Source organism: Rhinopithecus roxellana, chromosome 11 (assembly GCF_007565055.1).
Source record: "Rhinopithecus roxellana isolate Shanxi Qingling chromosome 11, ASM756505v1, whole genome shotgun sequence".
Classification (NCBI taxonomy): Eukaryota; Metazoa; Chordata; class Mammalia; order Primates; family Cercopithecidae; genus Rhinopithecus; species Rhinopithecus roxellana.
Genome location: NC_044559.1, coordinates 81,488,353 through 81,503,465, shown reverse-complemented (window position 1 = coordinate 81,503,465; position 15,113 = coordinate 81,488,353). Strand labels below are relative to the sequence as shown.

Sequence of the window (15,113 nt, the reverse complement as noted above, 5' to 3'; positions counted from 1 at the left end):
ACAAAATTGATAGACTGCTAGCAAGACTAATAAAGAAGAAAAGAGAGAAGAATCAAATAGATGCAATAAAAAATGATAAAGGGGATATCACCACCGACCCCACAGAAATACAAACTACCATCAAAGAATACTATAAACACCCCTACGCAAATAAACTAGAAAATCTAGAAGAAATGGATAAATTCCTGCACACATACACCCTCCCAAGACTAAACCAGGAAGAAGCTGAATCTCTGAATAGACCAGTAACAGGCTCTGAAATTGAGGCAATAATTAATAGCCCACCAACCAAAAAGTCCAAGACCAGACGGATTCACAGCCAAATTCTACCAGAGGTACAAAGAGGAACTGGTACCATTCTTTCTGAAACAATTCCAATCAATAGAAAAAGAGGGAATCCTCCCTAACTCATTTTATGAGTCCAGCATCATCCTGATACCAAAGCCTGGGAGAGACACAACAAAAAAAGAGAATTTTACACCAATATCCCTGATGAACATGGATGCAAAAATCCTCAATAAAATACTGGCAAACTGAATCCAGCAGCACATCAAAAAGCTTATCCACCACGATCAAGTTGGCTTCATCCCTGGGATGCAAAGCTGGTTCAACATATGCAAATCAATAAACATAATCCATCACATAAACAGAACCAACAACAAAAACCACATGATTATCTCAATAGATGCAGAAAAGGCCTTTGACAAAATTCAGCAGCCCTTCATGCTAAAAAATCTCCATAAACTAGGTATTGATGGAACATATCTCAAAATAATAAGAGCTATTTACGAAAAACCTACAGCCAATATCATACTGAATGGGCAAAAACTGGAAGCATTCCCTCTGAAAACTGGCACAAGACAGGGATGCCCTCTCTCACCACTCCTATTCAACATAGTGTTGGAAATTGTAGCCAGGGCAATCAGGCAAGAGAAAGAAATAAAGGTTATTCAATTAGGAAAAGAGGAAGTCAAATGGTCCCTGTTTGCAGATGACATGATTGTATATTTAGAAAACCCCATCATCTCAGCCCAAAACCTCCTTAGCTGATAAGCAACTTCAGCAAAGTCTCAGGATACAAAATCAAAGTGCAAAAATCACAAGCATTCCTATACACCAATATCAGACAAACAGCCAAATCATGAGTGAACTCTCATTCACAACTGCTACAAATAAAATACCTAGGAATCCAACTTACAAGGGATGTGAAGGACCTCTTCAAGAGGAACTACAAACCACTCAACTAAATAAAAGAGGACACAAACAAATGGAAGAACATTCCATGCTCATGGATAGGAAGAATCAATATCATGAAAATGGCCATACTGCCCAAGGTAATTTATAGATTCAATGCCATCCTCATCAAGCTATTAATGACTTTCTTCACAGAACTGGAAAAAACTACTTTAAAGTTCATATGGAACCAAAAATGAGCCTGCATAGCTAAGACAATCCTAGGCAAAAAGAACAAAGCTGGAGGCATCACGCTACTTGACTTCAAACTATATACAAGGCTACAGCAACCAAAACAGCATGGTACTGTTACCAAAACAGATATATAGACTAATGGAATAGAGCAGAGGCCTCAGAAATAACACCACACATCTACAACCATCTGATCTTTGACAAACCTGACAAAAACAAAATATGGGGAAAGGATTCCCTATTTAATAAATGGTGCTGGGAAAACTGGCTAGCCATACATAGAAAGCTGAAACTGGATCCCTTCCTTACACCTTATACAAAAATTAATTCGAGATGGATTAAAGACTTAAATGTTAGACCTAAAACCATAAAAACCCTAGAAGAAAACCTAGGCAATACCATCCAGGACATAGGCAATAAAAGGTATTTATTTATTGGCAAGGACTTCATGACTAAAACACCAAAAGCAATGGCAACAAAAGCAAAAATTGACAAATCAGATCTAATGAAACTAAAGAGCTTCTGTACAGCAAAAGAAACTACCATCAGAGTGAGCAGGTAACCTACAGAATGTGAGAAAATTTTTGCAATCTATCCATCTGACAAAGGGATCATATCCAGAATCTACAAAGAACTCAAACAAATATACAAGAAAAAAACAACCCCATCAAAAAGTGGGCAAAGGATATGAACAGGCACTTCTCAAAAGAAAACATTTATGCAGCCAACAGACACATGAAAAAAATGCTCATCATCACTGGTCATCAGAAATATGCAAATCAAAACCACAATGAGATACCATCTCACACCACTTAGAATGGCAATCATTAAAAAGTCAGGAAACAACAGATGCTGGAGAGGATGTGGAGAAATAGGAACGCTTTTATACTGTTGGTGGGAGTGTAAACTAGTTCAACCATTGTGGCAGACAGTGTGGCGATTCTTCAAGGATTTAGAACTAGAAAGACCATTTGACCCAGTGATCCCATTACTAAATACCCAAAGGATTATAAATCTTGCTACTATAAAGACACATGCATACGTATGTTTATTGCGGCACTATTCACAATAGCAAAGACTTGGAACCGATCCAAATGTCCATCAATGATAGACTGAATTAAAAAAATGTGGCACATATACACCATGGAATACCATGCAGCCATAAAAAAGGATGAGTTCATGTCCTTTGCAGGGACATGGATGCAGCTGGAAACCATCATTCTGAGCAAACTATCACAAGGACAGAAAACCAAACACCGCATATTCTCACTCATAGGTGGGAACTGAACAATGAGAACACTCGGACACAGGGCGGGGAACATCACACCCCAGGGCCTGTCGTGGGGTTGGGAGCAGGGGGAGGGATAGCATTAAGAGAAATACCTATTGTAAATGATGAGTTAATGGGTGCAGCAAACCAACCTGGCACATGTATACCTACGTAACAAACCTGCACGTTGTGCACATATACCCTAGAACTTAAAGTATAATAATAAAAAAAAAAACTTCAAATTAATACCTCAAACTATGAAACTACTAAACAAAATGCTAGGACAAACATACAAACAAACAAACAAAAAAAACATTGAGGAAAATCTCCAAGACATTGGTCTGGACACAAAAATTACTTGAGTAATATCCCACAAGCAAAGGCAACCAAAGCAAAATGGACAAATGGGATCACATCAAGTTAAAAAGTTTCTGCACAGCAAAGGAAACAGTCAACAAAGTGAAGAGACAACCCACAGAATGGGAGAAAATAGTTACAAACTGTCAATCTAACAAGGGATTCATAATATATAAAGAGCTCAAACAACTCAATAGGAAAAAAAAAACCTAACAATCTGATTTAAAAATGGGCAAAAGAGAGTTTCTAAGGATCATGTCTAAGAGTGAGTATTTCTTTCCTTTTTTTTTTTTCCTAAGGCAGAGTCTTGCTCTGTCGCCCAGGCTGGAGTGCAGGGGCACGATTTCGGCTCACTGTAAAGTCTGCCTCCCAGATTCAAACAATTCTCCTGCCTCAGTCTCCTGAGTAGCTGGGGTTACAGGCGTGGGCCACCACGCACAGCTAATTTTTGTATTTTTAGTAGAGATGGGGTTTCACCATGTTGATCAGGCTGGTCTCGAACTCCTGACCTCGTGATCTGCCCACCTCGGCCTCCCAAAGTGCTCACCCAGTTGAGATGGAGCCTGAAGGCATCATTGAGAGAAACTGGAATGAGATTGTTGACAGTTTTAATGATAGGAACCTCTTGGAGTTCCTCCTCCATGGCATCTATGCCTATGGTTTTGAGAAGTCCTCTGCCATCCAGCAGTGAGCCACTCTTCTTGTATCAAGGGTTATGATGTGATCACTCAAGCCCTATCTGGGACTGGGAAAATGGCCACTTTTGCCATATACATTCTGCAGTAGATTGAATTAGATCTAAAGACTACCCAGGCCTTGGTTCTAGCACCCACTTGATAATTGGCTCAAAAGATAGAGAAGGTGGTCATGACACTAGGAGACTACATGGGTGCCTCCTGTCATGCCTGTACTGGGGGCACCAATGTGCGTGCTGAGGTGCAGAAACTGCAGGTGGAAGTTCCCCACATCATCGTGGGTATCCCTGGTCACGTGTCTGATATGCTTAACCAGAGATACCTGTCTCCCAAATACATCAAGATATTTGTACTGGACGAAGTTGATGAAATGTTAAGCCATGGATTCAAGGACTCAATCTATGATATATTTCAAAAGCTTAACAGCAACACCCAGGTGGTTTTGCTATCAGACACAAGGCCTTCAGATGTGCTTAAGGTGACCAAGAAGTTCATGAGGGACCCCATTTGGATTCCTGTCAAGAAGGAGGAGTTGATCCTGGAGGGGATCCACCAATTCTACATCAATGTGGAACATAAGGAGTGGAAGTTGAGCACATTGTGTGACTTATATGAAACCGTGACTGTCACCCAGGCAGTCATCTTCATCAACACTGGAAAGAAGGTAGACTGGCTCGGCCGGGCGCAGTGGCTCACGCCTGTAATCCCAGCACTTTGGGAGGCTGAGGCAGGCAGATCACGAGGTCAGGAGATTGAGACCATCCTGGCTAACACAGTGAAACCCCATCTCTCCTAAAAATACAAAAAGAAATTAGCCGGGCGTGGTGGCAGGCACCTGTAGTCCCAGCTACTCAGAGGCTGAGGCAGGAGAATGGCATGAACCCAGGAGGTGGAGCTTGCAGTGAGCCGAGATCTTACCACTGCACTCCAGCCTGGGTGACAGAGCAAGACTCTGTCTCAAAAAAAAAAAAAAAGAAAAAAAAAAAAAGAAGAAGGTGGATTGGCTCACTGAGAAGATGCATGCTTGGGACTTCACTGCCATGCATGGAGATATGGACCAAAGGAATGAAATGTGATCATGAGGGAGTTTTGTTCTGGCTCTCACAGAGTATTGATTAGCACTGACCTGCAGCCAGAAGCGCTCTTGTGCAGCAGGTTTCTTTAGTTATCAACTGTGACCTTCCCACCAACAAGGAAAACTGTATCCACAGAATCGGTTGAGGTGGACAGTTTGGCCATAAGAGTGTGGCTATTAACATGGTGACAGAAGATGACAAGAGGACTCTTTAAGAAACTGAGACCTTATACAACACCTCCATTTAGCAGATGGCCCTCAATGTTGCTGACCTCATCTGAGGGGCTATCCTGCTACCTAGCCCCAGCCAGGATTCAATCTTGGGAAACTGAGGAACAGCAGGAGGCAGAAGGAAAGACAGCCAAGAGATGGACATCTTGTAATTTTTTTCTTTGAATAAATGTCACTTTTTGAGGAAAAAAAGGGGGGGGTAAAAGATCTGAACAGGCATTTCTCAAAAGACGACATACAAATGGCAAAGAGATATATGAAAAAGTGCTCAATATTACTGATTGTCAGCGAAAGGCAGATCAAAACTACAATGTGATATCATCTCCCCACAGTTAAAATGTTTTTTATCCAAAAGACAGGCAATAACAAATGCTGGTGAGGATGTGAAGAAAAGGGAACACTTGTGCGCTGTTGGTGGGAATATAAATTAGTATAGCCACTATGAAGAACAGTATGGAGGTTCCTCAAAAAACTAAAAATAGAGCTACCACATGATCTATCAACCGTACTGCTAGGTATATAACCAAAAGAAAGGAAATCAGTATATCAAAGAGATAGATACCTGTACTCCCATGTTTGTTGCAGCACTATTCACAATAGCCAGGATTTCTAAACAACCTTTATCCATTTGTCGACAGATGAATGGATAAAGAATATGTGGTACATGACTAGGCACTGTGGCTCACGCCTGTAATTCTAGCACTCTGGGAGGCTGGGGCAGGTGGATTACCTGAGGTCGGGAGTTTGAGACCAGCCTGACCAACATGAAGAAACTCCATCTTTACTAAAAATGCAAAATTAGCCGGGCATGATGGCGCATGCCTGTAATCCCAGCTACTTGGGAGGCTGAGGCAGGAGAATCTCTTAAATCCCAGAGGTGGAGTTTGCGGTAAGCCAAGATTGTGCCATTGCACTCCAGCTTAGGCAACAAGAGTGAAACTCCATCTCACCAAAAAAAAAAAAAAAAAAAGAATATGTGGTACATACACACAGTGGAGTGGTATTCAGACATAAAAAAAAAAAAAGTCCTGTCCTCTGCAACAATATGGATGGAACTGGAGGACATTATGTGTTAAAAAAAAAAAATAAGCCAGGCACAGAAAGACAAACTTCCCATTTATGAGAGCTAAAAATCAAAACAATTGAACTCATAATGACAGAAAATAGAATGACGTAAGTTACCAGAGGCTGGAAAGAAGGTGGGGGTGGGTGGGTAAAAGTGGGCATGGTTAATGTGTACAAAAACATAATTAGATGGAATGAATAAGATCTGGTCTTTGATAGTACAACAGGGTGACTACAGTCAACAATAATCTACTGCATTTTTTTTTTTTTTTTTGAGAAGGAGTCTCGCTCTGTCTCCCAGGCTGGAGTGCAGTGGCACGATCTCGGCTCACTGCAAGCTCTGCCTCCCAGGTTCACGCCATTCTCCTGCCTCAGCCTCCCGAGTAGCTGGGACTACAGGCACCCGCCACCATGCCCGGCTAATTTTTTGTATTTTTTTAGTAGAGACGGGGTTTCACCGTGTTAGCCAGGATGGTCTTGATCTCCTGACTTCGTGATCCACCCGTCTCAGCTTCCCAAAGTGCTGGGATTACAGGCTTGAGCCACTGCGCCCGGCCTACTGCGTATTTGTAAATAACTAAAGTATAACTGGAATGTTTATAACAGAAAGAAATGATAAATGCTTGAGGTGATGGATACCCCATTTACCCTGATGTGATTTTACTTACTGTATGCCTATATCAAAATATCTTGGCCAGGCACGGTGGCTCACACCTGTAATCCCAGCACTTTGGGAGGCCAAGGCAGGCGGATCATGAAGTCAGGAGTTCGAGACCAGCCTGGCCAATATGGTGAAAACCTGTCTCTACTAAAAATACAAAACTTAGCTGGGTGTGGTGGCACACGCCTGTAGTCCCAGCTACTCAGGAGGCTGAGGCAGGAGAATTGCTTGAACCCGGGAGGCAGAGGTTGCAGTGAGCCGAGATCATACCACTGCACTCTAGCTAGAGCAACAGAGTGAGATGCTGTCAAAAAAAACAAAGCAAAACAAACAAACAAACAAAAACCTCACGTACTCCGTAAATATATTAATATATATCTACTAGGTACCTGTAAAAAATAAAAATTAAAAAAAGGAGTCTTTACAAAAAGACAAATACCCCAAAATTAAAATGGATGAAATATATAGTTAGCAAGATTAAAAAAAAAAAAAGTTGTCAGTTTAGCCATCAGATTGGCAAAGATTGAAAAAGCCTCGATAAAACTTAGTTTTGGGCTTGGCACGGTGACTCATGTCTGTAATCCCAGCACTTTGGGAGACCAAGGCAGGCAGATTGCTTCAGCTCAAGAGTTTGAGACCAGCCTGGGCAACACGTCAAAACCCCGTCTCTGTCAAAAATACAAAAATTAGCCAGGCGTGGTAGCACATGCCTGTGATCCCAGCTACTCGGGAGGCTAAGGTGGGAGGATCACTTGAGCCCAACAGGTGGAGATTGCAGTGAGCCAAGATTGTGTGTTCCAGCCTGGGCGACAGAGTGAGACCCTGTCTCAAAAAAATGTACATAGTTTTGCAAATTTGGTGTTATCAATGGGAACATAAATGTATATGAACCTTCTTAGTGCATTCTGGCAATCTGTATGAACATGGAATTTCGCTTCGAGAAATTTACCCAAAGAGGTAATCATAAAAGGGCAAAAAGTTGAAGGCACAAGGATATAGCAGGATTTATGAAAGAAAGCCATTGGAAGCAACTTACATGCCATCAAGAGGCTTAATTAAATAAACTAAGGTCATTAAGGATAATGTAGGTTTGTTATATAAAGATGTTAACATTGCTAGGGAGGGAAATGTAGGTTATAAAACAGCATACATAGTATAATTCAAAATTTCACATAAATGTATATATTTATAAAGAGATTTCAGAAGGATATTTAGCAAAATGTATACAGTGATAATCTCAAGTAGAGGTAGATTGGGATAATTTCCTTTAAACATGACCACATACATGTTTATCTTCATTTTTACTTTTTACAGTGATCATCTAATGGCTTTTATCTCAGAATTATTTTTATAACTTTTCTCAGCATTTTTTTGTAACTATCACTCTTAGATAATTTTTTTTTTTTTTTTTTGACAGGGAGTCTCACTCTGTCGCTCAGGCTGGAGTGCAGTGGCGTGATCTCGGCTCACTGCAGCCTCTGCCTCCCCGGTTCAAGCAATTCTCTGCCTCAGCCTCCCGAGTAGCTAGGATTACAGGTACCCACCACCACGCCTGGCTAATTTTTGTATTTTTAGTAGAGACAGGGTTTCATCATCTTCGCCAGGCAGGTCAGAAAAATATTTTATACATGTCGTTTTATAGAGTATATTACTTATACCACAATGTGGTGAACACATTCATTCACCGAAAAAAAAAAAAAAAACACACTACTCTGATGCATCAAATAATTAGCATCGCTAGTAACATATTTCATACGTGTATCATTACATAATATAATACTTGCACCATAGTCCGAAAGAATCAGCATGATGATCATCTTTTCTGATTACTATAAACTTAATATTTTTAACCTACAAATTTTTCTGGAATTAACAAAAGAATGTTAAGAACAAGCAACCGCCGGGCATGGGGGCTCATGCCTGTAACCCCAGCACTTTGGAAGGCCGAGGTGGGCAGATCATGAGGTCAGGAGTTCGAGACCAGCCTGGCCAACATGGTGAAACCCTGTCTCTACCAAAAATACAAAAATTAGCCAGACCTGGTAGTGCGTGCCTGTAATCCCAGCTACTCAGGAGGCTGAGACAGGAGAATGGCTTGAACCCGAGAGATGGAGGTTGCAGGAGCCGAGATCGTGCCATTGCACTCTAGCCTGGGCAAAAGAGCAAGACTCTGTCTCAAAAAAAAAAAAAAAGAACAAGTAACTCTGTATTAACTTATTTTTGTGGGTTATAAAGAGAGTGAGATTTGGAGAAGTACAACTGACAAAGAAACCTAATAAACCGGACATAAAAGGAAGCCACTTGCCTTCCTCAGGTTAAGCTATAATTTGATTCATTTATGAGGCACAGGAAGGACAAGTATTTTCACTCCATCTTTTTGTGCTGAGTAATATTATACAATAATATGTATCAAAAAGCCATTTATCTGAAATGAAATGTATTCTTGAAACCTATCTACAGAATGTAACAAACAAAACCTTTAATGTAAAACATTCTTCTATATAAACCTAGGAACACACCCAAGTGAATATCACCAGTAAAGTTCCCTAGATTCTGCAGAAATGACAAAGTATGAACAAAGCAATATATTTTCATGCCCTCATAAATTATCAAACGAGCCTCCCCAAAAATCATAGAAGCAGGGTCATATGGAGAGTCTTTTGCTAGTTTGCCCTCCACTCCCAAACAGGCTAAGTCACTTAAGATACAGATGTGGATAAAGATAATTTTGTACAATGCCATTCTTTAGTCACTAGGTTTCCCACGTTTGGGGTTTACAAAATCTATAAAACCATAGGGTTATGGAACGCAAATAAAATCTGACCCTAAATAATCTTTTCCTTTACCATTGCTGACATTCCTCAAAACCCTAGATCTTTTCTTTCAAAATAATGAAAATTAGCAGGAGGCTCATCAACAACAGACTCCCAGGGTCTCACTGTCAATAAAATCGGTGCCATGAAACAATCAGTGTGCTTCTGGGGAAGAGTCGCTAAGTGGAAACGTAATACACAAAAGGATGATAAACGTTAAAATGTTTTCCTAATTGGGGGAAAAAATTCAACAGCTATTGAAAAAATTCAATAGCTAAAATTCAACAGCTAAATTCAACAGTAAAAGGCTGCCTTTTATTGAACTGTCATGCTATCTCTCCAACAGGCAGGCAGTGGAGACATTCTAAGAGCATTACCTTTGGGAGGAAAATACGACTTGCTTTCAGCTTTGTGAGGCCAGTCTACCACGAGAGGTCCAAACCTGCGAAAGCTGGCAGTGATCTCATCTACAAAACAAAGAAAGAATCTTAGCAAAAGAGAAAAAAATATTGCAATCAGAAAACCAGAATAGCACAAAACATGTCTTTTTAGTTTAAAAAAATGTTTTGAGGGTTGTTTTCTAAAGCATTTTTACAGAAGTGAAACCTACTAAGTGAAATACCATTGCTTGGGTGTACATTTGGTTATTCATTTTTAATCATGTAAAGTGTGTTTCTAACTATAATTCATTTCTTTTCACTGCCAATAAACTTGACATAAAGAATTTGGAAGAAAAATATCTCATATTAAACTAAGGTGACTTCTATGTCAAATAGAAAGATTCTAAAAATAGGAATGTTCTCTGATTTTTAGGAAGTAAGGTACAGAAAATATTTAAAATATGGTTTCACTTGTATGGAACCTCTAAGATTATTTAAGAAATAGATATGATTCTTTTGGTGAGGAGTAGGGGCAATAAGTAGGTAATTCCATTGGGTGATAAGAAAATGTTGACAGCCAATGCTATCTTTAATAACTACATATTACATACCCTATATAGAAAATATATCAAAAATTATAGATCAACACATTTATATTTTCCTTCTGACATATGACTCAAAGCAGAGGTTATAACCTGGCTCCTACTCAGGTTTAGGGTATCACTCTCTCAGCCATGATCTTAAGAATTGTCTTGAAGAAAATCTAATCAATAGATGAGATTAACATGAATACAAGAACAATTTGGAGGAAAATAAGCGTTCAGCTATATATAACTTTAATGTAGTTAGTCTAAAATAACGCTACTTTTTGAGACTTTTCTCCTCTCACCATGAAAAAAGGAAATCATCATAAATTAGAAGTGTGTCATAGCTAGAAAAATGCTGGAAAAACAAGACTGTTAGAATATCAGACAGTATTTTTATATCAGACCCAAAGCCTACTGGAACTAGAGTTGTTTTTTGCTTAAGTTAACTTTGTCACAATTTTATTTCATTCATCCTTTCAACAAATATTTATTGACAACTTACTGTGTGCTAAAATAAACTGGCTTTAGGCATAAGTGAACACTCACTTTTGGACTGATAGCATCTCAAAACTATTATTAAGAAAAATTCAAATTAGTTTTCCTTCTTTTAAAGAGGGGGATTATGCTTTTTAAAATAGGTATTTGTTTTTATGTATTTATTTACTTATGAGACAGGGTTTCACTCTGTCACCCAGGCTGGAGTTCGGTGGTGTGATCACAGCTCACTGTAACCTCAAACTCCTGAGCTCAAGTGACTTCCCACCTCAGTCTCCCAAGTAGCTGGGAGTACAGGCATGCACCATCATACCCGGCTAATCTTTTTATTTTGTAGAGACAGGGTCTTGCTATGTTGCCCAGGCTGGTTTTGAATCCCTGGGCTCAAGTAATCCTCCCACCTTGGCCTCCCAAAGTACTGGGATTACAGGCGTGAGCCACTGCACTGGCCAGTATTTATATTAAAATGTGAGATGGTCTGGTGTGATGGACATGAGCAAAAGCTCTGGAATCTAATTGAATTTGAGTTGTAACTGCACCATCAGCTATATAACCCTGAACAAATTATTTCTCTCTGATCCTCAGTTTCCTTATCTATAAAATGGAGATGCTAGGATATCCTTATAAGACAGCTATCAGGATTAAATGAGATAATGTAACATGAAGTACTTAGTACAATAATAGACTATTACTTTCTAATCTACCAAATAGTCTCACCTCCTATACACTAAGATATAAATGTCCTTAAGTTGACTTGGAGAGGAGAGGCAGGGTCAGAACACACAAAGAACAAACTCAGCCTTTGCAGAATCATTAATGAATGCATAGTACCTTCATCAATATCAGGAGGAAGGCCTCCAACAAACACCTTTCTAGAGTAGCGTTCTACTCGCTCCCCATTTTGACAGCGAGTGGGAGAACTTAAGCCAGATGACAAGGCCTGATCGCCATGGCTGTCGTCCAGGAAGGCATCTTCAAAGGGAAAGAGAGAAGATCGACCTGAAACAAATGTGGGAGTTTCTATAATTAAAATTATTTTCTAGGACAATAAATGCTCTATTAGAAGTCCGAAGTGCAGAGAGAAGCATACAAAAAAAAAAGTGTCCTGAGCTGTGGCTTTTCCAAGATTACCAGGACTGAAGATTACCAGATCTAGATAACTTTTTATCATCATTTTTGTGTGAGGGTATGCACAGCCTTGGGATGACCAGATTGCTAACTAAAGAAAAAGAATAGTCCAAGTGGGCATGGTGGCTCATGCCTGTAATCCCAGCACTTTGGGAGGCTGAGGTGGGTGCATCACCTGAGGTCAGGAGTTCGAGACCAGCCTGGCTAACATGGCAAAACCCTGTCTCTACTAAAAATATAAAAATTAGCCAGACATGGTGGTTCATGACTGTAATCCTGGCTACTCAGGAGGCTGAGGCAGGAGAATCGCTTGAACCCAAACCCGGGAGGTGGAGGTTGCAGTGAGCCAAGATCATGCCATTGCACTCCAGCCCGAGTGACAAGAGTGAAACTCAGTCTCCAAAAAAAAAAAAAAAAAAAAAAAAAGCATCAAAATTTCAGTGGTTTCCTTGCTAAAAAATCACTACATTTTACTCATTCAGTCTCTATCATAGCCACTAGGAATATATTCAGCAGCTTTTTTTTCTTTCTTTAGTCATTTCTTAAAATAAATGGACAAAGTAATCTCTATCCACAGATTTTTATCTGCTCTTTACAGTATCCTCAGAGGTTTAGTTCTAAAGAGTGGTCCTGATAGCCAAGGGAATACAAAACTGGTGACAGAGGCTGATAACTTCTTTTCTAATAGCAGAACTAAAGATCATCAAGTTTTCCTTGTCATTCCAAGCTACTCTAATTTGGAAATAAACATATGCAATAATAAAGGACAGGGTAAATAAATGAAAACACACAACTTAAGATGTGGGAGTATAAATGTGGATGTGGTTATGAAACCCTTAACCCTACTAATTTAGGCTATATTTTATATCACTCAAAAAATATATAAAAAGAAATGAAAAAAGAATTATTTTCATTAACTTTATAGCCAAATAAAGTTTGTAGAGCAAAAGTACCTACCCACTCCACATGACTATAAGAAAGATAACAGCAGTTAGAGTCAGCAGTAAATTTACCAGCAGTAAATATAATACAATAATGCCATTTGGCATTACAAAATAAAATCTAAATTTAAAATCAAATATATTTCCTGTTTGAGTCAGTGACTTCCTAGTAAAACTTTCCACTAGGTTCCACTCTAAAAATGAATCATTAGAGCACTCTAACTTTTGGGAGGGAAAAGGAAAATTCCCCTCTAAAGTAAATTCATATACTCTTAAAAAAAAAAAAAAGCAGTGTCTTCCCCATTTAGTCTATCCTATCTTTATTTCCCTGAAACCTAGCTTTTTGTGTCCCATTCTATCAATAGCCCTTAGAAAAACACTGAACATGTAATTCTTTTACAAAAAAATTAAAGTTATTAGTATAACTCTGGTTATTTCGTGAACAACCCAGTTAGTGTAAGAAAGACACTGTTTTAATGCTAGGAGTTAAACAAAAAGACCAAAGAATTTTTTGTTCAGTTTTCCCCAGCTTAGCTACAAAGAAACAGAACAAAATCTGTCATCTCATGCCACCTATCTTTTTTAGCCTGGCAGCAACAAACAATAGACAGTAAATTCTCATCCCTTGATGTTTGTTTTGATCACTGGGGGTGAAAGAAATAACATTTGCAGCAACTATAAGCAAAAAGAGCTTCCCAAAAACATCCAGTGACATTCTCCTAGAGCTGACAGGTTTGCTTTATTCCATAGACCACACTCAGTGAATTACATGCCTACTCAGTGTCAGACACATGCGCAAATCAGCATTTCCCACTGAGTGTTCCTAACTCCACCTCTTACCTTCAACACTAGTAACACTAGATACTCAGAAAACAAGAGCTGGGGAAGGGGAAAAGAAATAATCTGGGAAAAAAATGCGTATGTTATGCCTTTCCACCTCAGAAAATAAAAGGCTATGAAAAGTTCTACAGTAAAGAAACATTAACTGGCTAGGCATGGTGGCTATGTCTGTAGTCCCAGCACTGTGGGAGGCCAAGGCAGGTGGATCACTTGATTCCAGGAGTTCAAGAGCAGCCTGGGCAACATGGTGAACCCCTGTCTCTACAAAAAATACAAAACTTAGCCGGGCGTGGTAATGCACATCTGTAGTCCCAGCTACTGGGGAAGCTGAGGTGGGAGGATCTCTTGAGTCCATGAGGTAGAGGTTGCAGTGAGCTGAGACCACACCACTGCACACCAGCCTGGGTGACACAGTGAGATCCCATCTCAAAATAAAAAAACAACATTGCCAGGCGCGGTGGCTCACGCTTGTAACCTCAGCACTTTGGGAGGCCGAGGCGGGCGGATCATGAGGTCAGGAGATCGAGACCACAGTGAAATCCCGTCTCTATTAAAAATACAAAAAATTAGCCGAGCGTGGTGGTGGGCACCTGTAGTCCCAGTTACTCGGAGATGCTGAGGCAGGAGAATGGCGTGAACCCAGGAGGCGGAGCTTGCAGTGAGCCGAGATCGCGCCACTGCACTCCAGCCTGGGCACAGAGCGAGACTCAGTCTCAAAAAAAAAGAAAAAAAAAAAAAAAAAAACCAACATTGACTTACTCCAGCATTACCCAGATGTTAAAGTAACCCTTCACTATACAAAACTCAGTGGAAAACACTTGAGGAAATATTCACCCATATTTCAGTGACACCAAACAAATAAGATACTTCCTTGCCAAAGGAATCACAGTCTGGTGGGGGAGACAGGCAAGTACATATATAATTATTATGCTAAGAGAAGACTTTACCAAGCGACACAAGAGCACAATTTACTACCCTCCTGGAGATTGGCGGGGAGAGAATTTTAGAGTATTTTCACAGGAGGGCAATTTTGAGCAGAATCTTGTCAGAGTGGGAATTTCTGAAGTAAAAGAACAAGAAGCCACAGAACAAGTACTGTCAAAACAGCTCTTGATCTTTCCCTCCAAAACTGCTCCTTCTCTAGTAGTTC

The 15,113-nt window shown here is 39.8% G+C and overlaps 1 protein-coding gene and 1 pseudogene across 6 annotated transcripts in view; one reads left to right on the top strand and one right to left on the bottom strand.

Annotated features, from left to right (window-relative positions):
* The window catches only part of CPEB3 (cytoplasmic polyadenylation element binding protein 3), a 256,201-nt gene that overhangs the window by 96,367 nt on the left and 144,721 nt on the right, over positions 1-15,113 (bottom strand). For all 6 annotated transcript variants that reach the window (XM_030940515.1, XM_010381317.2, XM_030940513.1 and 3 more), the window contains 2 exons: positions 11,886-12,053; positions 9,970-10,059 (listed from right to left, as the gene is read on the bottom strand). In XM_030940515.1, the coding sequence (XP_030796375.1) occupies positions 9,970-10,059; positions 11,886-12,053 (258 nt within the window). The remainder of the gene's footprint in view (positions 1-9,969; positions 10,060-11,885; positions 12,054-15,113) is intronic.
* LOC104676496 lies at positions 3,609-5,103 on the top strand (annotated as a pseudogene).